The 25,206-nt window shown below is 49.7% G+C and overlaps 1 protein-coding gene across 9 annotated transcripts in view; it reads right to left on the reverse strand.

Annotated features, from left to right (window-relative positions):
- Nucleotides 1–25,206, reverse strand: part of RPH3AL (rabphilin 3A like (without C2 domains)) — a 127,579-nt gene that overhangs the window by 26,907 nt on the left and 75,466 nt on the right. For all 9 annotated transcript variants that reach the window (XM_045490492.1, XM_045490485.1, XM_045490488.1 and 6 more), the window contains one exon: nt 3,209–3,383. In XM_045490492.1, the coding sequence (XP_045346448.1) occupies nt 3,209–3,383 (175 nt within the window). The remainder of the gene's footprint in view (nt 1–3,208; nt 3,384–25,206) is intronic.

Genomic DNA, 25,206 nt, shown 5'->3' on the forward strand with positions numbered 1-25,206 from the left:
ACCTGTAATTCTCTTTCAAAATTTGCTTCTAGGCATTTTGTAACTTTTGCTGCAATTATGAGTGAATTTTCCCATTTTTCCTTCTAATTAGTCAGCACAGAGCAAACTATTGATTTGTACTTGTGTACTTTTCCTTCGCGTCCTGTCAGTTCTCAAATTCTCTTATTAATCCTAGTGGGTGTTTTAGCAGGCTTTCTTGGGTTTTCTTGACATATAAGCATATCATCTGTAAGTAAGAAAATTTCTTCTCTTTTCTAATAGTAACAGATTATTTTATTTTCTTGCCTTATTGCATTAGTTAAATGCTACAAAATACTGTCAAATGATGGTGGTGATGGGGGTATTCTTGACTTGCATTTCGAAAGAACATGGCTTTGGTGCTTTATCAATGAATATAATATTTGGTGTTGGGTTTTGTTTCTTCTTTGGTAATTTCCTCATATGTAAGTAATTTCCTTATTCTCATTAGATTTTTTATCTAGCGTATCTTTTTTTTGACCTTGGAGAGGAAGGCATTTCGAAGCAACACGGGAAACCTAGAAACCACAAAACAATGAAAGACATACTTGACTTGACAAAAATGAAGAGAAGTCGTTTTTGAATGGCAGAATAGTGTGAGTAAAGGCTGGGGTCGAAAGAAACGGAAAGTCAAGGAGAAAAACATTTGCAAGCCATCTAACATCCCTAACTCATAAGCAGCACCTATAAATCAAGGAGAAAATAAACCACCTAATACGAAATGAGCAATGGATTCAAACAGGCAGAGGAGTCCATACCCCAATGCCGGCCACTCCATTGCTGCCTGGCCCTGAGCTCAGCTGTGGCTGAATGGGTGCTATAAGGGCTGGGCTTCCCAGATAGGCTCTAAACTAGACCGCAGACTATAGTTCTACCCCCAGCCAGCTGCCCAGCACCTGGGCACTGCTGATGGTCGGGCTGGGGAGGGGAGGCGACTCTTGGAGCTCAAGAAACGCTCAATGGTTCCCCAATCATCAGTGGTCTGGAAGGAAAGGTCCAGTGACGTCCCTATGCCAGATTTGCAAGGCTGCCGGCTGGGGGCTGTCTGCGGCTAGGAGTCTGACAGCCTCGAGCCCAGCTTGAGAAGGAACCAGGACTGAGGCAGCGGCCCCCTGGCAGGTTGGGGGGCTTCCCAGACAGGTAAGGCAGACCTTTCCCCTGAGGTTGCTGCAGACTTGACTTCCAGGCCTTGTATACTGACCAGGAGGAAGCCAAAGAAGGGCTGGCGTGGGGCTGACCTCCCCTTGCCCCCAGGCTCTGGACCAGCTGTGCGGATGGCTGCGTCTGGCTCGGGCCTCTGATCTCCCACAACTATCCCGTAGCCACCCGAGTGCCTCGGTGAGTACACAGCTGTTTCTGGGATGGCCAGGGGACCCAAACTCAGCCAGAAGGCACAGATCCTGGCTTGGGCACAGGCTAATCGGAGAGGACAACCATGGGATCAGGCTCGGAAGCAGTTCAGGGACAGTCGGCTTGTTTGTGGCCCCTGCTTACAAACCCCTGGGACGCAGAACCTCTCAGCTTTCCTCCTGCGTCCCCAGCTGTGCCTCCTTTGCCTCCTCCACCAGCTCCTATTCTTCCTTCCTCGCAGGACTGTGGGTTTCCTCAAGTTCAGTCTGCCCACCACACGTACCCCATGCACTCCCGATGTACGCCTTCCCCGGGTGTATGCAGACACCTCCTGGGCCTCCCCAACCAGCTTGGGGCCATCAGCCCTCACCTTTCTGGTGCCCACGGTGAGACACAGAAGTCATCTGTCTGGGCCACCTCTCCCTGCCTGGGACTAAAATGTGGATCATCACAGGGCTGCGATGCACTGGCCCGGGGCCTTGGCATGAAGGATGTGCTGCCTCGTGCTCTGGGAGCCTGGAGGCTTGTGACCCAGTCTTCGGAGGGACACCAAGCTCACACGGGGGCCTCCACATGGCGTGGCCTGGCCGCAGCGCAAAAGGCAGTTAATAAGCCGTGCCAACGGCAAGCGTGTGGGCCACTGGCTGCCTCGCCCACGTAATTAAAAGGCCATCTGTGTCTGCGTGGCTGAGGAATGGGGGCTCTGCCCTTCCCAGGGGTGTGTGTGTGCACACGTGTGCATGTGAACATGTGTGCTGTGCGGATGCTGAGCAGACTGGGCGGGGAAGGCCCTCAGGGCCTCCCCTCCCAACCCCTCAAAGCAACATTCTGTTTCAGGGCTGCAACTCCTCCCTGGGCCAGAGGGGCACAGAGGTACCCTGACAGGGCCCAGAGCACAAGACCCTGCCTTTTGGTCCCAGCTCTGCCATATAGCAGCTCAGGAAGTCCATCCTTCCCTCTGGGCCTCAGGCTACACGTCTATCAAACAGGGCTACTAAATCGCTGCCTGGACTGCCTCTGCAACTTTTTTTTTTTTTTTAATCTTTTTTTTAACGTTTATTTATTTTTAAGACAGAGAGAGACAGAGCATGAACGGGGGAGGGGCAGAGAGAGAGGGAGACACAGAATTGGAAGCAGGCTCCAGGCTCTGAGCCATCAGCCCAGAGCCCGACGCGGGGCTCGAACCCACGGACCGTGAGATTGTGACCTGAGCTGAAGTCGGACGCTTAACCGACTGAGCCACCCAGGCGCCCCTGCAACTTTGAAACAAAATCACGAACGTAAAAGTGCTGTGTGAGCCATGGAGGGCCACCTACCACAGCAGGTGCCATTATCACCAGTGGGGCCGAGCACCGCTTCTGATGTTGGCCACGGCAGCGTGGCCTCCACAAATACCAAAGTGCCCTGGGCGCAAAGTCATTTCGCTCATTAGGACCAAGGACATCAGGAGTCCTCCCTTCCCGGGACGCGAGACGGGTCCGAGAAGAGAGGGTACAGGCCAGCTTTGGAAAGACACATTTCAATACTTTGCCAAAAACCCCAACGGCTGTCACATTTCTGCAAAGATCCGAGGGCTTGTGGCATCCCCACCCCCAAACTGGTGCCTGTTTGGGAATCAGCTTCTGGCGGACCCTCCCCCTGCAAGCCGTCACTGTGCTAAGGTGCCCACGTGGGTGCAGGCGGGGGAGCTGGAGGCACTCGGGGACAGAGCACCAGCATGAGCCACGCGGAGGGTGTGGCAGACGCTGGCCTGGTGCCTGTGGCACTGGCGGCTGGCTGACAGCTGGACTGTGACAGCTGGACAGCTGCTCTCCTGGGAGAGGGAGTGAGGGGGACTTACCTCTCCCTCGGGCCCACGTGTAGACGCGGCTCGTCTCGGTGCTTCTGGGCTTTTGCTCGGTGGGCTCCATGGGCAACGGTCGGAAGTGGGCGTCATCGGCCCGGCCGGGGGTCTTCAGTGGCAGGATGTACTTAGGGAGCCCTCGGTAGAACCAGGCCCCTGACCTCTTCCAGACCTGGCAGGGGTGATATTTGCTTAGAGCGAGGGACACAGAGCAGCTCCCTGCACCATGCTCCCGCACGGGCCCGCCCGCCTCTCCTGTTGCAAAGTTGGAAAGTGCTCAGCCTGGTGGGCATCTAGACGGTGCTCAAGAGGTGCCACCTGCCTCCCTGCCGCCTGCACCTTCCCTTGAGGCTCTGGGGCAGAGCAAGCAACAAGAGGCTAGAAGACATGGGGGGCGGGGGGCTGGGTCACAGCACAGTACTGGACCCAGAGCTTCCCAGGGATGAGTCTAGCTCTGTGAAGGCTCAGGGAGGGCCCAGGCCCCAGAGGGCCCCAGATTAGAATTCAGAGCAGCAACTGAGATTCCTGAACCCTTAATGCCTACTTCATAAAACACCAAGCACTCTATAACCTCTTTGCCATTGAAGGAAATACTTTCAGGGTATTTAGTAAGAGGAGTGGGAGAGTGTGAAGGAATGTGACCTTCTTAGAGAAGAGCGAGCCTTGGCGGTTCAGAGCAGACGGCCCTGGGTTTGAACCCTGGATCCGTCATCCCTCAGCTGTGAGATTTGGACACGTCAACCTTCCAGATCCCGTTTCATCACCAGTAGGGAATGCAGGAACAGCATCCATCTCACGGAGCAGCCATGAGGACTAGACTCTCAAACGAATGTTAAGGCCCCGCTGGCCAGTGTAGGGCAGGGCGCAGTCACTCAACAGACCTGATGTGCACAACCATCATTGTCACCCCCCCCCCACACCTCATCTGACAAACGTGGAAGCTTTACAACCAGTGGACCAAGTTCCCTACTCAAAAAAGAGAATCAGAAGGCCAGGATGGCTCAGTTGCAAGAGCATGCGACTCTTGATCTCAGGGTCTTGAGTTCGAGCCCCACGTTGGGTGTAGAGATTGATTGATTGATTGATTGATTGATTAAATAAATAAATAAATAAATAAGTAAATAAATAAAATGTAAAACAATATACATAGAATCTCAAGCTCTGTCCCTGACCTTCTGAGGCAGAATCTGCACTTCATCAATAAAATCAGAAGGCCAGAGTCTGCCCTGATTCTCTCTACAACAGATTTTCCTAATCCTCAAACTTCCTCTGTATATTAGTTCTGTGGGATATTGACATGGCCGAACCAAAAAAATAAAATAAAATAAGGTTTCTGATCATGTACACTTGGGAAGCACTAGGTTAAACCAAGCATCACTGCAGGACTTCTCAGAGCCTTTAATACACCGATGTACTCAGGATTCTTCAACAGGGCCAAAGAATGTGGAGTACTTTCTGCTTCGGATCTACTCAGCAGGTTTTCCCAGAGAAGCTCAACCCTACTAATTGATCTGCATAGACTCAGCACTTAACTGCAACAGTTACATCACTCAACTATCATATGTCATCTCTTCATGCTTCAAAGTGCCAGGCATGGGGGGACTGAGTCCGAACCCTGTCCCTGGCTTGAATCACTCCCCCTCCCTCCCAGCTGCCCTATGCAGAAGGGCCTGCTTTTGAGTGGCTCTTTAATAACATAGCACCCATCTGGTGGGATGAATGCCTCATGGATCCTCTTAAAAACCCTTTCTGTTCCTTTCACGGAGCCTCCTACAATAAATATTTATGTGAATTGGTAGCAGGTACACGTGGTCAAAAATTCATTGGGTGCGAAATTAAAGTCTCCTCCCCATTCCCAAAGGCATCTATCTGGGGATATAGTTCTTTGAGGAGTTTTGCTATTATCCCCACTTTCCAGATGGGAAAATTGAGGCTCCGACAACTTAAGCAACTTGCCCAAGGCTAGTCCAGCGTTCTATTGGCCTCAGACACTGAAGGCCTCAGGGTCTCATCCCCACAGTTTACGGATGCAAAGGGGATGCTCGGGAAATGTGGCCGAGTGCTGAATAAACCCTCAGCAGGTCAGATATCATCATGGACTCTGCGGAGCTCCTGCATGGTTCCTGAGAACAGACGCCCAAGCCCAAGAGGCCATGGGGGGCTGGCGAGGGGCTCATTCGGCCTCCCTGTGCTAAGTGAAGCCTGTGCACCCTACTGGTGCTGGCTTTGCCTGCCTTCCCCTGATAACACCAGCCTCCTGCCTCCCAACACGGACTGGGCCTCAGGGGGACCAAATGAAGCAAGCCCTCAAGAGCCATCTGTATACCCTGCCATATACACAATTTTTTTTTTGAACGATCATATACATGCAACCCCATGTTGGTGCCACCCCACCCCCCGTCACTTAACTATAGATCATGGCAACTGTCCACTGTCACTTTTTAATGGCTTCATAGTTTGGATTTATTAAACTTAATCAAACCAGACTTCCACTGATAGGCATTTATTTTATTATTATTAGTTTTTAATGTTTATGTATTTTTGAGAGAGAGAGAAACAGAGCATGAGTGGGGGAGGGGCAGGGAGAGAGGGAGACACAGAACCTGAAGCAGGCTCCAGGCTCTGAGCTGTCAGCACAGAGCCTGACGCGGGGCTCGAACTCACAAACTGCAAGATCGTGACCTGAGCTGAAGTCGGACGCTCAACCGACTGAGCCTCCCAGGCGCTCCCACTGATAGACATTTAAATGGTTTCCGGATTTTCACTCTTGTGAGCAGTGCCACAACCATCACCTCTGCACCCACGTCAGACAGATGTCGTTTACTGCCTTAGAAAATACTCTGAGGGGTGGATCTGCTGGGTCAAGGGATGTGTATACATCTACACGATGGTACATATCGTCAGACCACCCTCCAGGAAGAGAAGTTGAGTCTGAAGTGGGGTGCTAAGTGTCTTCAGGGTGGGAACCCTGCACTGTATCTCCTGCTGGGATCTAGGGTCTGGTCTAGGGACCCAGCTCGGGAGCAGCTCCCACGGGGTGTGGGGGAGGTGCTTGTCAGGACCTGGGGCCACCAGTTAGGTGCCACAGGAGGGAAGATGGGGACCTCACTGTCACCCCTGGGGCACACCGTCACAGGTGGAGAGCACACCCCTTCAGGTGCCCTGTTTGAAGGGGAGTGGAGAGGAGGACACTGTGGGTGATTCAGTGATGTGTTTAACACTTCACTGTTGTGTGGCTCTCAGTGGGAGAGACCCAGAAACACTATAGAGATGCGTTCGGGACTTTCACAGGGCCAGACCCATTCCTAATCCTCATGGGGCCTCATCTTGGAGGAGCTGGGCCTACGGTTCTGGCCCCTGCGTGTGCATGCTCCTTTCTCTCCTTTTTTGTTTTAAATGAAAACAAATTTTAATTGTGGAAGATATCCATAACATAAAATTTACCATCTTAGCCGTGTTTTTTTTTTTTTAACTACTTTTTAAGTTTATTTATTCACTCTGAGACAGAGAGCACAAGTGGGGGAGGGGCAGAGAGAACACTTTACTGATCAGAGAGAATCCCAAGCAGGCTCTGCACTATCAGCGCAAAGCCCAATGCGGGGCTCGAACTCACAAACGGTGAGATCGTGACCCGAGTCGAAGTCAGAGGTTTAACAGACAGAGCCACCCAGGCGCCCCACATCTTAGCCATTTCTAAGTGTATAGTTCAGTAGTGTTAAGTGCGTGCACGTTGTGTAGCCGATCTCCAGAACTTTGTTTATCTCATAAAATAGAAACTCTGCACCCATGAAACAGCAACTCCCATTCCCCTGTCTCCCCAGCCGCTGACAGCCACCATTCTACTTCCTGAGAATTTGATTACTCTGGGTACTTCATACGATGGAATAGTATTGATCTTTTTGTAACTGGCTTCTTTCGCTTCGCATAATGGCCTCAGGTTCATTTCTGTTGCTACATGTGTCAGAACCTCCTTCCTTTTTGAGGCTGAACAGTATTCTATCGTCGGTACGTACCGCCTCTTATCTAGTCGTTCATCCCCTGCTGGCCACTTTGGTTGTGTCTACCTTATGACTGGCCCTTTCGTTGGTAGAGACCATGAGGCTCTACCATCCAGGAGCGAGGGCCGGGGCACTTGGCTCACCATTGTGTCTTCAAGTTCCTAACACGTGCCTGACACACAGTAGGTGCTCAATAAACACTGGCTGACTGGCTGGATTGGCAGCTACGGGTAGTTTGCTGGAACGTGTCCCAATCCATAGAGTTGTCATCTTCCTGCAGAAGTGGCCTGAGGGTTTCACCCAAGTTCTTGTAATTAATCAAGTGGATTTACTGTTTCAGACTAAAAGAGGGATCAAACAAAGGAGCCTAGAAGGGCGTGCCGGTGCACAGCAAGCTCCAGCGAACCTCCCCGACCTAACCTCCCAGCCCCTCCTCAGGCACCAGCGAGACCGATAGCCCTGGCTGCCCCTGACTCCCCCGGAACATCATGGCCAGAGGGCCCCAGGCCCTCAGCCTCACCTCCTGCCGCAAGGATCCACCTCCGCCCTTACCCCAGGCTTAAACAAATACCGATCAGTAAAGTGCTTTTGGGAAATAGGATAAACAGCCCAAGATCCAAAGTATGAGGCTGAATTGCACAAACATGCAACATTTTTTGGTATTCAATCATTTTTGACCTATAAATCCCCCCATTAATTTCTTATAATTCACCCTGATATTTATGCTCAGCAGGGCAATGACCCCACGGGACTGCCTGGCCTGCAGCATCTCCCTGGGGTCCAGTGGGTCCACTGTCACGGGGCCTGGGGTCTGTCTGCTTCTCTCATGTTGGTCCTGCAACCCAGGCAGAAGGCTTGATGTTGCCGCAGTGGACAGAGGTCAGAAGACCAGGAAGTCCAGTGATCCTCCAGACAGAGGAGCTGCCGTTCCTGAGGCCCCACGGGGGTGGGGTGGGGACCAGAGCACACAGGTGCCTTGCCCAATGTGGAGGGCACACCTGGGCAGGGGTGCATGAAACACACTATTTTGGAAAATGCCTTCCACATGGGAGAGCAGGACCGCCGAGGCGAGGAATGAGGGATCCCAGCTGGGCTGACTTCTGAGCTGCCCCCCTCCTCCCCTCCGTGCCAATCCATGCACATCCTCAGACCTTCTCTCGCCTCGGTGCCTGCCCCCACTCTGCAAAATGCACCCCAGTAGCTTTTAATCGTGCGATTCTGCTCTGTGCATCCAGGCCCGACGCCCGCTGCCTGGCCCAACACCCTCCCCAAGAACGGCAGCGGGAAAAGCCCTCCATAAATTGGAAAACCTTCACTTTCTAGAGAAGCTGTGGGATTCTGCAAAGCCCCCACTCTGTTCCCCATGTGTGGTTTGCTGTGATAAGGCCAGCAAAGCAGCCAGGCTTGAAAATGCCATTAAATAAGAAAAGGCCCACACGGCCGCCGTGGCCCTTGCAGGGGTGGCCAGCGGCATTCAATCCTCCCCGTGGCACTGCTTTGTGCTCTGCTTCGAGGTTTTCATTAGGATTGCAGCTCACGGCCGACCTGACTGCAGATACTGATGGATATTAGCCAAGCTGTTCCCAGGGAATTTTAATTACCACGATAACAATCGCTAATCACTGCCATTTCCTAAATGGCTGTGGCTGGACAAGGTAGTGACTGCCAGGCCCTTCTGGAAAAAGGAGGATCCTAGGGAGGCCACTGGGGAGGATGCAAAGGGACGCCTTCCAAGACCTCTGTCCCTGCCCCTTGCTCCACCCCGTCCGCGCGTTACCGCCTCTCCCTGTCTCCCAAGCAACTCCGGAGTGCACCTGCATGAATGCAAGTGAGGCGTCCACACCCGGATCGGAGCAGGGATATAGTCTGTGGCACGTGCTGTACCTTCCACCTGAGGCGTCCTTCATCCTTGTCTCCCACCAGGCAGTGACACTGCCCATAGGAAGCTTTCTGTGCCACTTCGTGCAGAACCAGAGCCCCTCTGCTGTGCTCCTGGAGGCCATTTGGACCTGCTGCCCCGGCATCTTACCCGGTCAGGAAGCTGTGAGCCCAAGGGCAAGGCTGTGCCCGAGCCACCCCCGCGAGCCATGCCCGCCTTCCCAGGCCCAGTGAGGAGGCTTCGCGCAGCAAGGACGTTGCTGGCTGACAGAGTGAATGAACAGACGAAGAAGGCAAAGCAAAGGAATCATTCTCAGGGGACAGAACTCGGACTCTGTCTTCAGGGAGACTGTGTTCTGTCTGCTTAACAAGCTGGCCCAACCTTGAAAAGCCACAGGAAATGGCCTGTTACAGAGATGTCTTCTTGCTAACACTTTGGCCATTTTGTTTTTATTTATTTGTTTTCTTAAAAGTTTGTTTACTTATTTTGAGAGAGAGAGGGGGAGAGAGAGAGTAAGCAGGGGAGGGGCAGAGAGAGAGGGAGAGAGAGAAACCCAAGCAGGCTGTGCACTGTCAGCACAGAGACTGACATGGGACTTGATCTCACGAACCGTGAGCTCATGACCAAACCAAAGTCGGATGCTTAGCCAACCGAGCCACCCAGGCACCCCCACTTTGGCCCTTTTAAAAAGGGTCTCTTAAGGGGCCAACCCACCTGGCAGGCCACACAGCCTTCCCTAAACCGTTCCCCGAACACACACACATGCACACTCACAGAGTGGCCTCCCAGAGCTCCACCATCAAAGCCAAATTGCACAGCATGGCCAACAAGACCCCAGAACTCTGCCAGCTCCTGCCTCCCTCACCAGCCTCCTCTCTTGTCTCCTCCCACCCCACGCTCAGGATCCGCCCGACACAGCCACGCCAACTCCCCGACCACACAAAGCTGTCTCTTGCTTCCAGGCCTTTGTACATGCTGTTCCTTCTTCCCTCCCTAGGCTAGGACAAAGAAATGCAACCTTTAGGAAATTACTTTCATCCAGGGGCTTCTACAGAACCACGCGCGTCTCCCACTGCAGGGCACACACCGTGAAGATTGCCTATTTACATGTCTGTTTCCTGCACCAGATCTGGCCTCCGTTATTCCCACGGCCAAATTAATGGCCAAAGATGTGTCTTCTGGTGCCTCATGCTGGGTGCAGAGATTACTTAAAAAATGAAAAACCAAACATAAAATCGTTTTTTAAGTTTATTTTTTAACATTTAAAAAAAAGTTTCATTTATTCATTTTGAGAGAGAGAGAGCACGTGCGCTCGAGCAGGGGAGGGACGGGGGGCGGGGAGAGAATCCCAAGTAGGCTCCACACCATCATCATGGAGCCTGATGTGGGGCTCGATCTCATGAACTGTAAGATCGTGACCTGAGCCAGAATCAAGAGTCGGGTGCTTAACCGACTGAACCACCTGGGCGTCCCCCCAAAAATAAAATCTTAAACCTCCATTCAATCCCAAGTCCACACTACCAATCACCTCCTTACGTAACTCTCACTCACCAAGCCAATATTCTTCTGCCTAAATCACCCAGGGAAGGCCCCTATGCCCCAGTGCTTGCCTAAATTACTTAAACTAGCCAATCCTCAGATATTTACCCTGCCCTGCCTTGTCTCTCCCATAGAAACCCCAATAAGGGCCTGGCCGTGAGTTCGAGCCCCGCGTCAGGCTCTGGGCTGATGGCTGAGCCTGGAGCCTGTTTCCGATTCTGTGTCTCCCTCTCTCTCTGCCCCTCCCCCGTTCATGCTCTGTCTCTCTCTGTCCCAAAAATAAATAAACGTTAAAAAAAAAAAAAAAAAAAAAAAAGAGACAGATAGAGGCAGAAGGAGAGGGAGAGGGAATCGTAAGCAGGCTCCATGGTCAGTGAAGAGCCTGATGCAGGGTTCGATCCCACAACCCAGGGATCGTGACCTGAGCCAAAATCAAGAGTTGGACACTTAGCTGACTGAGCTACCCAGGCACCCCTAAAGAACAATCTAAATGTACAATTCTGGCAATCTAGTCAGTAAAGGTATAATCTAGAAAAGGAAGGAGGTGAGAGCAGGCGAGGGAAGAACAGGGGCATTCGTGCCCACGACTCACACAAAAGGCGGATGGAAGAAGGAAGAGGCCACTATTATACAAAGTTACCAATTCCGTCAAACTCCAACACGTTTTCAGTTGCAAATAATAAAAGTATCAAAAATTAGGAGTGGGGGGGATCAGAGTGGCCCAGGTTAGCCAGCTCATCACCCTTCAGAGCTTGCAGTCAATAGACAGTGCCCGAAGCTCTCACCTGGTGGAAGTCGAGGCAGTGGTGAGCATGTGAACTACAACAGGAGGTCTATACAGGGTGGGCTGGGTGAGGGAGAGGCTGGGCAGGTGGCTGCCCTTCTCCAGGGTAAGCTCTTCAGAATGAGTGAAGTTTTCTTTCAACTAACTACATGTATCACTTTGATGAAGATCAAAGGATAACAGATTGGTAACTGGATGTCAATGTTATTAAAGTCCTGGGCTGCATGACAGGCAGGTGGATACATGCAGAGTCCGGCAATCTATGGCTGGTATATTGACCCTGGATGTGACTCAAGAGAGAAAAACTCGTAGCTCAGGAAAGGAAAAGAAAGCAGTAATTAAAAATTCTGTAGTAGGGGCGCCTGGGTGGCTCAGTCGGTTGAGCGTCTGGCTTCGGCTCAGGTCATGATCTCACAGTTTGTGGGTTTGAGCCCCGCATTGGGCTCTGTGCTGACAGCTTAGAGCCTGGAGTCTGCTTTGGATTCTGTGTCTCCCTCTCTGTCTGCTCCTCCCCTGCTCATGCTCTCTCTGTCCTTCAAAAATAAATAAAAACATTAAAAAAAATTTTTTTTTTAAATTCTGTAGTAGAGCAAGATAGGAAAAGAACCAAGTTATGGTTAGCTTAAAAACCCCTGCACAACTTCATAATACTGAGATTTCCGTCCCTGAAGAAAGCCATGCTGCCCCTTGGATGTCAGTGTACCCACCTAACGTCCAAGAGTCAGAATTTTGACAATGGGAGAAACTTGGACAGTTTTTCAAAGGGAACCAGGGCTTCCAAGCATAAAGGCAGGCAGAGCTGGGTCCCCCAGAAAACAGGAAGTGCCTGGGGCCTCCTGCTGCTGGAGGGAGGCTGCCCTCAAATACTGCTGGGCAGTACCCTTGACCAGGTTTCCGTGGTGACAAGCTGAGTATGAAAAGCCCTAATTACAGCCAAGGGCGACAAGCTGATACTGAGCAAGGCAAGTTGACATGAGATGTGCTAATGTAACGAACACAGTCGTTTTTTAGTTCTAGTTCATGCCAGAAATGCTGCTGCTCAAACCAGATTGGGACCATCCTATCTGAAAGTTGTGGCTAACAGCTTGATTACCTGCTGCCCTACTCAAGGAGAAAGGAGACTCAGCATTTATCCTGTGTGTGGGACTGTGGCATGGATTTGACCGTGTGTGTTTGTTCATCGTGAGCAGTGAGTGAGGGCAGGAAGCAAGTCACAGGGCCTGTTCCCACATGGAGGCAGCCCAGGAAGGCTGTCAGCCTTAATGCTTAGAACGGCAATCTCTATTTGCCTCAGTCATCAGGAGAATGGCCTCAGTTCTCATCTAGAAAAAGGTACTGTGGACCACATCAGCAAAAAAATATGAGTGATGAATCCAGTCTTCTTAAAATATTGCCCAAAAGTAGAGTTCACTTGATCAACAGATGAATTAAAATAAAAAACTCCTGAAGGGGTGGGGCAGCTGGGTGGCTCAGTCGGTTAAGCGTCCAACTTATGCTCGGGTCGCGATCTCCTGGTCTTGGAGTTCAAGCCCGCATGGGGCTCTCTGCCTGCTTCAGATCCTCTGTCCCCCTGCCCCCCCCACCCCCATCTCCCCCTCCCCGCCCCTCCCCTACTTGCACTCTCTCTCTCTCTCTCTCTCTCAAAAATAAATAAACATTAAAAAAAAAAAAAAGCTCCTGAATGGGGAACCCGTGGTACCAAAAATTAACAGTTGAATGAAATAAAGACAGAAGTTAGTCTAAATAACCAGTGTAAATGTAACTACAAAATAATAAAAATGTGAAGGAAATGATGCTTAAAATGTAGATATAAAATACTTAGTTAAAAAAAAATAATCTGACCCCAAATCCAGATTGTCTCCACAAAAGCAAAAAGTGAGTGGGGGCGGGGGGGAAGGCATTGGGCTCCTCATTCTCAGTGGCCAGGGGAGTTAATAGACACTATTTCTACTGTAGTGTAAGCAATTGGACAAATATTGCATTAAATATTTTAAAAAGTTATATATGCATATACACACTTCTGTCCATTTAAGACAACCAGCGGAATTAAAACTACAGAAAAAGTTTATCCTACCAAAATACATGATTTTCTGAGTTTTCTTTTTCTTTCTCTTCTTCCTTCCTCCCTCCCTCACTTACTCCCTGTCTCTCTCTTTCTTGTTTTGTTTCAAAAATTTTCTCCTTGGAATGCCTGCGTGGCTGGGTCAGTTAAGCAGCCTATGCTTGATTTCGGCTAGGGTCATGATCTCACGGTTTGTGAGTTCGAGCCCCACATCGGGTTCCGTGCTGGCAGTGCAGGGCCTTCTTGGGATTCTCTCTCTTTCTATCTCTCTCTCTCTCTCTCGAAATAAATAAACTTAAAAAAAAGAGAAAGAGAAATTTCTCCTCGTTCTTGTCGTTTTTTCTTTAGAGCAGCCATCTTTGCTCCTGGCTTGTTTCCCCTACCTCAGAAAGAAGCTTACAACCAGCCTCTGAAGAGGAAGTGAGTAGATATTAATTCACTTAAATAACATTTCTTCAGTACCTCTACTTGTTAAGACTGAGGGAAGGAAAGAAAAGATCAAATGATTTTGCAAATGAGTGGCCCGTGGCAGAAATCCCCACCAGGCTGAGGTCCTCAGCTCCATTTTTCTAGCAACAGAGACTGTGTTCCCACTCTGCCTTCGAGAGCTACTCTGTGTGGCTTCCCTATATCCACCTCCCCACTCCCCGCCCCCCCAGCACCTGGGGAGAAACCTTCAGTCTGCGGTATGGAGGTAAGTAAGCAATCCTGAGCCCACAAAGGGCTCTGAGAGGCTCCCCTCCTGCCCTGGGCTCTCCACTTACCCTCCTAACCAAGGTGTTAGCAGAAAGCTAAGGGAGACCTCTTCCAGAGTATTTTTGCATGTTTCCATTTTAAAATACTTTAAAACCTCCGGAGGGGGGGGGGGGAGAGAGAGAGAGAGAGAGAGAGACTGTGTGTGTTTGTGTGTGTGTTGGTGAGCCAGGGAGAAAGCCCCCCTTCGCCCCCATCCTCTAGGCCCCAGCTCCTCCTGCCTGGAAAGCCTCCTGCTTCCGGGTCCTGCTGAAGGCCGGCTGGCTCCCCACACTGGGGCCGGGCCTGCGCCTCCCCCGGAGATGGGCTGGAAATTAAGCCCCAGCAAAGACAGAGCACCCACCTGACCCTTCCTCCGGACCCCACCGCAGGCAGCTCCTCCCTGGGCCCAGGGAGCCCTTGCGGATTTTCTTTTCATTTCTAGTGGGTTTTGAGCAACCAGGTCAGTCGGGGAGGAGAGCGATTGCTAGCACGGTAGAATGGAAAAAAGGCAGCGAGAAGAAATATTCTGAGGGTGCTATCTGTTTTCTTGACAGATAATTTAAACACCTTGGCTGGATTATTTCAGAACCAAAGGAAATGCTTTGGCTTCCATTAACCCCTGGCGAGGGGCTTGCTCCCGTGAGGCTTCCGCACAATTACCGGGGAGCGGTGTGTGCCAGCTTCAGAGAGACGTGGCTCCCGACAGTGGTGCTCTATGGCTGCGGGGCTGTGTGCCTCACCCCTTCCTCATGGCCTAAGCTCAGGCCTGGGTGCCCCCCTCCCCCATTACCTGTGATGTGGAGAGGCCCCTGCACGCCAGTGAGAACAGGGACCCCTGTCTTCCCTCTCCCTTGGGTCCCACAGGCCATCTTCTCCCTGTATTCCAAATGGTCTCGCGAGTTCAACAAATCCATGTAGGCTAATGATGCCTGTACTATTGTCCTTAATTACTTGATTTGCCAACATTGCATGCAGGCCTCCTCTTACGCTTCATTTGCATGCAGCATGAAATCCCTCTGAATCCCAAATATTTAACTATCTTCCCTGTTCCAAGACAGATTTGAGAGGGCAAACGTGTTACGGTGGTGTTTGGCTGTGTCCCTGCCTCTGTCCCCAGATGGAGTGGGCCACACATAGGGAATGAATAGAGCTGGAATCAGAAAATTGGACAGGCCAATTATGCCCAGCCAGGTCTTTTCAGAGGACCTTTGTGATTCTGATTCAATTCCCAGAACAACAAACATGCCTATGTTTAAACACAGTCTCAGAAACATATTGCAAATCCAACGTGAAATCGTTTCTGGGCTGACTGCGACCTGACGGGGCTCATGGGCCTTGCAGGAACGCTTTCCTGGGTTATGGATTTGATTATTGCTTCATTTCCAATTGGTCTTGTTCCTTTTTAGGGAAAACCTGTAATTCTGAGGTTCTATTGCCTTGTCTGTCTTCCAGATTCACCAATGTTTCTCTTATTGTTTTCAGCTCTCCCTGCCCCCCTTTCCCCCGGCATTCTGGGAGATTCCTGAAGTTTCTGTTCCTACCACTGATTCAAGCTTTTCTGGGTCTGATTTTAGTGATCCCTTGTTATCTCTAAGGTGTGTGCCTGTGAAATCTAGCATGTATACGAAAGTACATGAAAACAAATACATTTCAAAGAACCATAGTTGGGGCACCTGGGTGGCTCAGTCGGTTAAGCATCCAACTCTTGATTTCAGCTCAGGTCATGATCTCATGGTTGTGGGATCGAGTCCCACATAGGGCTCCAAGCTGGGTGCGGAACCTGCTTAACATTCTCTCACTCCCTCTGGCCCTTTCCCCTGCTTGCATGTGTGCGCGCTCTCTCTCTCTGTCTGTCTTTCTCTAAAACAAAACAAAACAAAAAACCAAACCGAACCATAGAACCATAGTCAAGTAAACACCTGTGAACTCATGGAGAAATGAAATATTACCCAATCTGAGAAGCCTCTATAAGCCCTTCCTGTCTTCCAGAGGTCACCATTGGGAATCTTGTGTTAAATAATCCCTTCCTTTTCTATTAAAAACAAAACAAAACAAAAAAAATTATGTGTGCATTTCCAAAAAGTAAATATTTACTATTACCTGTTTTTGAACATCATATTTTTTTTTAACGTTTATTTATTTTTGAGACAGAGAGAGACAGAGCATGAACAGGGGAGGGGCAGAGAGAGAGGGAGACACAGAATCTGAAACGGGCTCCAGGCTCTGAGCTGTCAGCACAGAGCCCGACGCGGGGCTCGAACTCATGGACCGTGAGATCATGACCTGAGCCGAAGTCGGATGCTTAACCGACCGAGCCACCCAGGCGCCCCTGAACATCATATTTTTGAATCACTGTATATTCTTTGGTGACTTGGTTTTTTCCCCTTTGATCACTGTGTTTTTAAAAACAGTTTTTTGCAGTCACCATCAAAATAACACCAGCATTCTTCACAGAGCTAAAACAAACAATCCTAAAATTTGTATGGAACCAGAAAAGACCCCAAATAGCTAAAGCAATCCTGAAAAAGAAAACCAAAGCAGGAGGCATCACAATCCTGGACTTCAAGCTATACTACAAAGCTGTAATCATCAAAACAGTATGGTACTGGCACAAAAACAGATACTCAGATCAGTGGAACAGAATAGAGAACCCAGAAATGGACCCACAAACGTAAGGCCAACTGATCTTTGACAAAGCAGGAAAGAATATCCAATGGAATACAGACGGTCTCTTCAGCAAGTGGTGCTGGGAAAACTGGACAGCGACATGCAGGAGAATGAACCTGGACCACTTCCTTACACCATACACAAAAATAAACTCAAAGTGGATGAAAGATCTAAATTTAAGACAGGAAGCCATCAAAATCTTCGAGGAGAAAGCAGGCAAAAACCTCTCTGATCTTGGCCGCAGCAACTTCTTACTGAACACATCTCCAGAGGCAAGGGAAGCAAAAGCAAAAATGAAGTATGGGGACCTCAACAAAATAAAAAGCTCCTGAACAGCAAAGGAAACAATCAGCAAAACTATAAGGCAACCGATAGAATGGGAGAAGATATATGCAAAGGACATATCAGATAAAGGGTTAGTATCCAAAATCTATAAAGAACTTATCAAAGTCAACACCCAAAAAACAAATAATCCAGTGAAGAAATGGGCAAAAGACATGAATAGACACTTCTCCAAAGAAGACATCCAGATGGCCAACTGACACATGAGAACATGCTCAACATCACTCATCATCAGGGAAATACAAATCAAAACCACAATGAGATACCACCTCACACCTGTCAGAATGGTTCACATTAACAACTCAGGCGACAACAGATGTTGGCGAGGATGAGGAGAAAGAGGATCTCTTTTGCATTGTTGGTGGGAATGCAAACTGGTGCAGTCACTCTGGAAAACAGTATGGAGGTGCCTCAAAAATTTAAAAATCGAACTACCCTACAACCCAGCAATTGCACTACTAGGTATTTATACAAGGTATATAGGTGTGTTGTTTCGAAGGGGCACATGCACCCCAATGTTTATAGCGGCACTATCAACAATAGCCAAAGTATGGAAAGAGTCCAAATATCCATTGATGGATGAATGGATAAAGAAGATGTGGTATACACACACACACACACACACACACACACACACACACACACACACACGGGAGTATTACTCGGCAATCAAAAAGAAGCAAATCTTTCCATTTGCAACTACGTGGATGGAACTAGAGGGTATTATGCTAAGCGAAATTAGCCAGTTTGAGAAAGACAAATATCATATGACTTCACTCATATGAGGACTTTAAGAGACAAAACAGATGAACAGAAGGGAAGGGAAGCAAAAATAATAAAAAAACAGGGAGGGGGACAAAGCATAAGAGACACATAAATATGGAGAACAAACTGAGGATTACTGGAGGGGTTGTGGGAGGGGGATGAGCTAAATGGGGAAGGGGCATTAAGGAATCTACTCCTGAAATCAGTGTTGCACTATATGCTAACTAACTTGGATGTACATTAAAAAATTAAAAAAATTAACGTTCATTTATTTTTGGGAGGGGGGAGGGACACAGAGAGAGGGAGACACAGAATCCAAATCAGGCTCCAGGCTCTAAGCATCAGCACAGAGCCTGACATGGGGCTCAAACTCATGAACTGTGAGATCATAACCTGAGCCAGACACTTAACCGACTGAGCCACCCAGGTGCCTTGCTCATTGTGTTTTTAATTCACCCTTTGATGACTTTAGGTATAGTTCTTTTTTCGCTGCTATATATTATTCCACAGCCATGATTTACCTATCTGTTGTACCATGAAAGACCATTTGGGTTGTCCCCAGGTTTTTTTGCCGTTACAAAATATGCTGCTATAGGCACTCTTGGCCATGTCTCCTGGGGAGCCTTGTGAGAGTTTCTCCAGGTCGTATGGCTAGGAGTAGGGTGTGAGGTCGAGCATCGTGCACAGGAGATGACACTCATGAGGTGCCAGGTGCAGCATGGGAATGAACCAGCCAGGACTCCTACTGAAGGGGCTGCTCTGATTTACTTCGTAGATAGGGAGCATCAGGACCTGACCCATGACATGACATGACCTTAAGTTGATGCAGGTTGGGAGCAGCAGGCAAAGTTTAAGAGTCAAGGGGACTACCAGGTGCTGGGACCCCAAGCCAGGTTCAGAGCCACAAACTGTTATTAGAAAATGGTCAGGGCCAGCAGGGCTTTGTTGTGGGTACATGGGCCCAGTCTGGGATGTAATGACTTACAAAGTCAAAGCAAGAAGAAGGGGGTCAGGGAGCCAGGAGTCCCCCAGAGCATGGGGGATGACTACTTTGGCCACGAAGGGGAGGGAGGCTGAGGGCCACCCCTATTCATCCATCCTGTCTTCCTCCAGCCCTCGAGCTGTCCTGGATTAGGAAGGAGTGGGGGCCTATTCTGGAGAACAGTGGTCACAGGTTTGGTAGAAAATTGGGAGCGGGAAGCTGGTCTAGTGGCAAGGTTCAGACAGCCCAGGTTCAAATCCCAGTTCTTCATGCCCTTGCTGTGTCACCTTAGACTTGTTACTTAAGGTCCTGGAGCTTCCATTTGGGTGGAAAATGGAGACACAGAGCCCCGTGCCTGGCCCAGAGGAGGAGCCCAACAAAACAAGTTGTTTTCTGGTTCCCCTTTTTTTTTTTTTTTTTTTTTTTTATAAGAGGGATTTTCTGGCACTGTAGTAGGTCACGTGTCTTGAGTTATTTCCTTAGGAGAGGAGATGGGTGTGTTTTTCCAGGGCTGGGCACCACCTAGGAGTTTAATAAATATTTCCTGAAGGATGGAGTCACACTCTACTCCCTAGTCTCCATCCGCAAGACAGCTGGCTAGGGGGAAGGGCACAACTGTGCCAGCCAATGTCACTTGGCATCTGGAAAACGGGCAGGAAAATCCGATTATCCAAATTTTTATTCAAATTAATGCAGGAAGCCGACCAAATTGTATGCTTTCTCCCTAGCTCACCTCCCTGGGACACATAGAGGAGGGTATCATAGCAGGAAAAACCAGGTCACAGAGGGGACCCATATGGGAGGAGGGGTGGGGTGAGCCGGGCTGTGGTGTCATGACACTGTTATACCAACACATCCACAGGGACAGTGAAGTGGTTCTGCACCTCGTCATACTCAAAACTGGTCACACAGATCACAGAGTCCCTAACCCCACAGACTACTGAGCACCCTGGGGTGGCTGAGTAAGTGGGGGGGGGGGGCACCCAGTGGTGTAACAGAGCCAAACACTAGGAGCTGTGGGCCATGTTCCTGGTAGGGCTTCACATCAGGCCACGTCAACCCATCTCCCTAGTCTCTACGGCCAAAGAGCCTCCTGCCCCCCGCCTCAGGGGAACCCAGGACCTTGAACGTGGAAGGTGGGGAATCCCATCAGCTCTATGCCGCTCTGTGAACTCGACAGCACAGCGTGTCCCCATCCTGGACAGCCCCTCTCCGAGAGGGCCGCCGGCCTCTCTGCTGTACCCTTTCTATTTCATCTTCTCGAAAGGTCCACCCTGGCCAGTCTCCACTCCCCACTTTTTAAACTGTGGTAAAATGTGCGTAATGTAAAACTCCCCTTTCCACCCATTTGTAGCCGAACAGTCCAGGACCATCCAGAACATTCACATTATTGTGCTACTGCTACACCATCCGCCGGAACTCTTCCATCTTCCCAAACTGAAACTGTGTGCCCGTTAATGAATAATCCCTCATCCCCCCACCTCCAGCCCCTGGCAACCATCATTCTACTTTCTATGAATCTGACTATTCTAGGGACCCCGTGTAAGTGGAATCCTATAATGTTTGCCCTTTCGTGTCTAGCTTATTATTCAGCCTCACGTCCTCGAGGCTCTTCCATGTTGTAGCGTGTAACAGAATTTCCATCCCCCCCCCCCCCGCCACCCCTTAAAGTAGGCTTCACGCCCAGCATGGAGCCCAACGCGGTACTGAAACTCATGACCCTGAGATAAGGACCTGAGCTGAGATCAAGAGTCAGATGCTCAACCGACAGAGCCACCCAGGCGCCCCATCCATTTCTTTTTAAGATTGAATAATATGAATAATAATCGGAAAGTACGACATATCGTTTATCCATTCATCCAACAGTAGACGCTTGGGTTGCTTCCACCTTTAGGCTGACGTGAGTAATGCCACAAGGAACACTGATGTGCCAGGTCTGCTTGAATCCCTGCTTCCAATTCTTTAGGGGATATACCCAGAAGTAGAACTGGTAGATCATTAATTTGTGGAGCTCCCACCAAACGGTCTTCCACAGTGGCTGCACGATTGTACGTTCCCCCCAGCAGCGCGCAAGGTTCAAATCCCTCTCTACCCTCACCAACACTTATTACTTTCTGCTTTTTAAATATCAGCCATCCTGACTAGCGTGTGATGTGGGGACTGGTCTACTTTTAACCCTGTAGCCTCCCTCCCCACCCTGCGCCCAACACTCCTGATCCCTCTGCCCTGTTCTACTCTCTTCCCCATTCAGAATCTGACATCCTATATGATTTGCTTATCGATTAGTTTGATCGTTTTTATTGTCTGTTCCCTCTCTCCTCTTCCTGCCCCTGCTAGAACGCAAACTCAAGGTAGAGGTATTTGGCTTTTTGTTCACTGCTATTTTCCAAGGACCTAAAACAGTGCCTGGCACATAGTAAATACTCAATGACCACTGAACGAATGAATGAATGAATGAATGAATGAGTGAGTGAACGAATCAATGAACAGCAAGTAGAGCTGTTAGAAGTTTTAGAGGCAGACACACCTGGCTCCATCAATTACCACCTGGTGTCTCTGGGCAAGTGACTTCCTTTCCCTAAGCCTCACTTTCCCCATCTGTCACATAAGGGCAAAAATGAGTACTGCACTGGGCTCCTGAGAGGATGATGATTAATACTCCCTGTCTGGTCCACAGTGGGTGCTCGGTTAACATCCACTGCTCAACGCCAGGCTGGACTCCTGTGGAGTGCATGGGCAGGACCACTGGCCCAGTGGACTGGAGCACAGTGGTGAGGAAGTCCTCTCGGACTGGGCAGCATCTCGGAGAGGAAAGTTCTTTCTCCGGGGCACAGATACAGGCGCAGATAGGCACCCCAACTAAGTGGCAGAGAAGGGAGCGGGAGACTACTCTGCCAGCCCCCACAGGAGGAAGGCGTGCTGGAGGGCCCCACGATCCCACTCCCCCTGCCACTTCCACATGCGTGGGAGGCCAAGAGCCTACGCTGATGGTCCGCTTGGCAGAGCCACGGAGTGTGGGAGGTGACCAACACACTGAGGAAGTAGGACCACCCGGGTCCCCCAGGGACACTGTGACAGCAGCCCAGAGCCAGACACAGATGATGGGGCGCTCAGGCAGCTGCCCGCCCGCCTGCTCCGGTGCCAGCCGCCCACTCCTGAGCGCACTCATGGGCCTCCAGAAGGGCCCTCTGGCCAAGCTGTTTGCAGCAACAATCAAAACGGCAAGTAACAGCAGGAGCAGGAGAGGACCAGTGTGGGGAGGCAGATGGCAGCCTGCAGTGAGCGCAGGCTGCCCGCCTGGAAGGCAGGTGCCACGAGGCCTCCGGGCTAGGCTGGCGAGGCTGCTTCCTGTTGGTGCTGGCTTGCAGCAAAGGGGCCCCTGCTTCTCCTGGCCTCCTGTAGGTCTGTGCCAAGGTGGACTCTTCCCAGGGGCCCCACTGGGTCATACTGGTCACCCTCCAGGTTAGGCAATTTGGAGATGCGTTAAAGACCATCATGTGAAGCTACTTTCCTACTTCAAAAATTGCTCTTTTCAGTCAATCACCAAATGGGAGGGAGGGGCCAAGAGATGAGAATACAGACCCAGCATCGATGGGCATCAATGTGGGACCCCAGCCAGGGCCAGCTGTGAGGAGACTTCAGGGAAATCAAAAGCCCCCTGCTGGGGAAAGGTTCTAAAGTGGTCTGAACAAGGAACCGGCTTTCCTTTTTTTGCAAATGTCTCTTTCAATCAGCAAACGTTTCCTGAGCACCTTTTATATGCAAAGCACTGCAGGAAACACAGTAAGTGTTGGTGCAGCCCCGGACTCCGCTGAGTTATAATCAGGATGCGGCATGAAACTGGGAAGGCAAAGTGAACGCTCTAATTGTATTAATCAGCTTTCAATTGCTTACAAATTGGTCTTCTCCTCTTTCTAGCTCAGCCCCCTCAGAGAACGCCTGCGTCCTCAAAGAAGCCTTCTTATTCCAAAGGTACAGCCTCTACAAAGAGGCTCGAGGAATGGTTTCTGGAATCCTGGGGAATTTAGGTTCTAATTAACTTTTCTACAGATTACAGTAGAACTTTGAGTGAGTCACTCTTTCTTTAAATGAATTGGGATTAAAGGCTAAACAAGCAGTGAAATAATTTCCGGCTTGCAACATCATGTGCTGAGAAGCCCCCATGCAGCCCCTCCTGACCTTGCACTAACACAGTCATGAAAGCACGTGAAGAAAGGACACAAGGACACCGGCACAGGAGGGATCTGACAGTCAGCCTACAGGTGGTTGGTCTCCCCTCCGACAGCAGAGTGGGCCAGATAGAAAGTGTGCGTCCCTGGGCCACCAGGGCCTTTCCTGCCTGGTAGGGATCAGGGGGCAGCGTGCAAAGCCCCCTGGGCAGCCTTCCTGGTGTGGCATGTCTGTGGGTTTCTAGCGCTGCACAGGAGCACATCACTCCCCCAGCCCTGCCTTTATACATGGGAGACAGGCTCCCAGAAGAGAACCAGGTGTGAGTGGGAAGGAGCTGCCGTGGTGAATTGCATCTGGAAAGGTGCGTTTCCCTAAGGAAGGCTCAGCAGTGGGAGCAGGGACAGGCAGAAAGAACCAAACCAGGCCTGTAGATGTCTCCACCCTTCCTGGTCCCGATGGCCGCAAGGCTGGGTCCCAGGAGCGCCATGGTGCGTCCTCCGTGGAGCAAGATCCCAGACCCAGGAAAGGGGTTATGAGCAGTGTGCATGCTGCCTGGGGTAAATTCTAGTCTGCAGAGCTCACAGCACCTGAAGGTGGATGTTGCACATACGTATGCACAAAGACAAACACAGGAAACCACCAGAGTCATACAGATAACAACAACAACAATAAAAAACCCCAAAAAACCAGGATCGGTGATGTGGAAGGAAAGCTTTAAGATTCTTCAGAATGGAGGAGTTGGAAATGATTTGGTAGAAGATCATGAATACAGAAGACAGGATGGAAATGCACCCTTCAACTTAGAAGTGCCCCCAAGAAGAAACCAGAAGAGCTGGGAACAAAGCAATAAGCAAACACATAACTGAAACCCTTTCTGGAACGGAAGACCCAAATATGCCTATTCTAGAAAAATAATCAATGAAAATGACCTAAGCATATCCAGACAAAAATGTTAATTTCCAAATACATACATATACACACCACCAGGTTATTTAAAGAAGAATAAAATGAGCCAAGTCTGGCTTCAGACTTCTCCCCCATGTCTCTGAGCTTGCCTTGAAAACTGTCTGTTGTGCATCGGATCCTGTCATCCCGCCTTCTCTTTTTCTCAGTTTTGCCTTCACGGGCTCCACGGGCTTGTAGCCTAAGCTGTCTCCCCGAGTCCCCGAAACTGTCTTCTGGCTCACGATGTCCTTCCTGGAGTTCTGTGGTGGTGCCTGATGTGCTATTTCACCAGTCCACCCAGCTTTTTCATCCCCCTTTCTTTATATCTTGAACACATGTCAGAGGCTATTAATCTGCCCACAAGGAAATCGGGAAAGTGACTGCAGAGTGTGGCTGCTCACAGAGAGAATGGGAACGATGTGGGGTGGGGAGTCCGGGGAGCAAATGCTTCCACAGCAGCAAGTTGAAAAAAGGCTAACTGGGTAAGGGCTGTAGTTTTGTGTGGTCACAAAAACATCATATTCACGACAGCTGGCACAGTAGAAATAGGGACTCGGTGCTCCAGGCTGTTGGGAGTTTTGACCAGGGATCAAAAATTTAAAAACAATCAATAAGAACCAAAAAATAAGGAAACATACGTGGCTGTTAATGGGAATGACAAGGTTCATTGTTCTAAAAAATTACTGAAGTAGAGCGCAATTGAGTTTTAAAATTTATTAATAACATTTTTCATTTTTAGAAATGAAAATGGTTCCGTGGTTCTTTTTCAAATTTGCCGATTCTTTTTCAAAGGTCCTATTTGTTCAATTTGGTTTCTGATCTTTCTCTTATCTCTTTTACTTAACTAATGAAAAAAAAACCCCATATTTATATCTCTTTTAGCTTCTCTATTATCTCTAGTTCCCTGGACACCAACCCTAGTTGTTACCTTTGCTGACCCTCCCTCATGGTGATTCTTTTCATATGTGGTTGGCAGACAACAGGGCAAACTCACAGAATTGTGAATGGGAAAGAGTATGATCAGTCCTATTATCAGTCAAGTTGTCTCTATGGTATAAAGGCAAGAGCTATTATTGGATAACAAAAGATTCCAAAAGCATACCATCCATGGGCCCATATTTAAGATG

Source organism: Leopardus geoffroyi, chromosome E1, assembly GCF_018350155.1.
Source record: "Leopardus geoffroyi isolate Oge1 chromosome E1, O.geoffroyi_Oge1_pat1.0, whole genome shotgun sequence".
NCBI lineage: Eukaryota > Metazoa > Chordata > Mammalia > Carnivora > Felidae > Leopardus > Leopardus geoffroyi.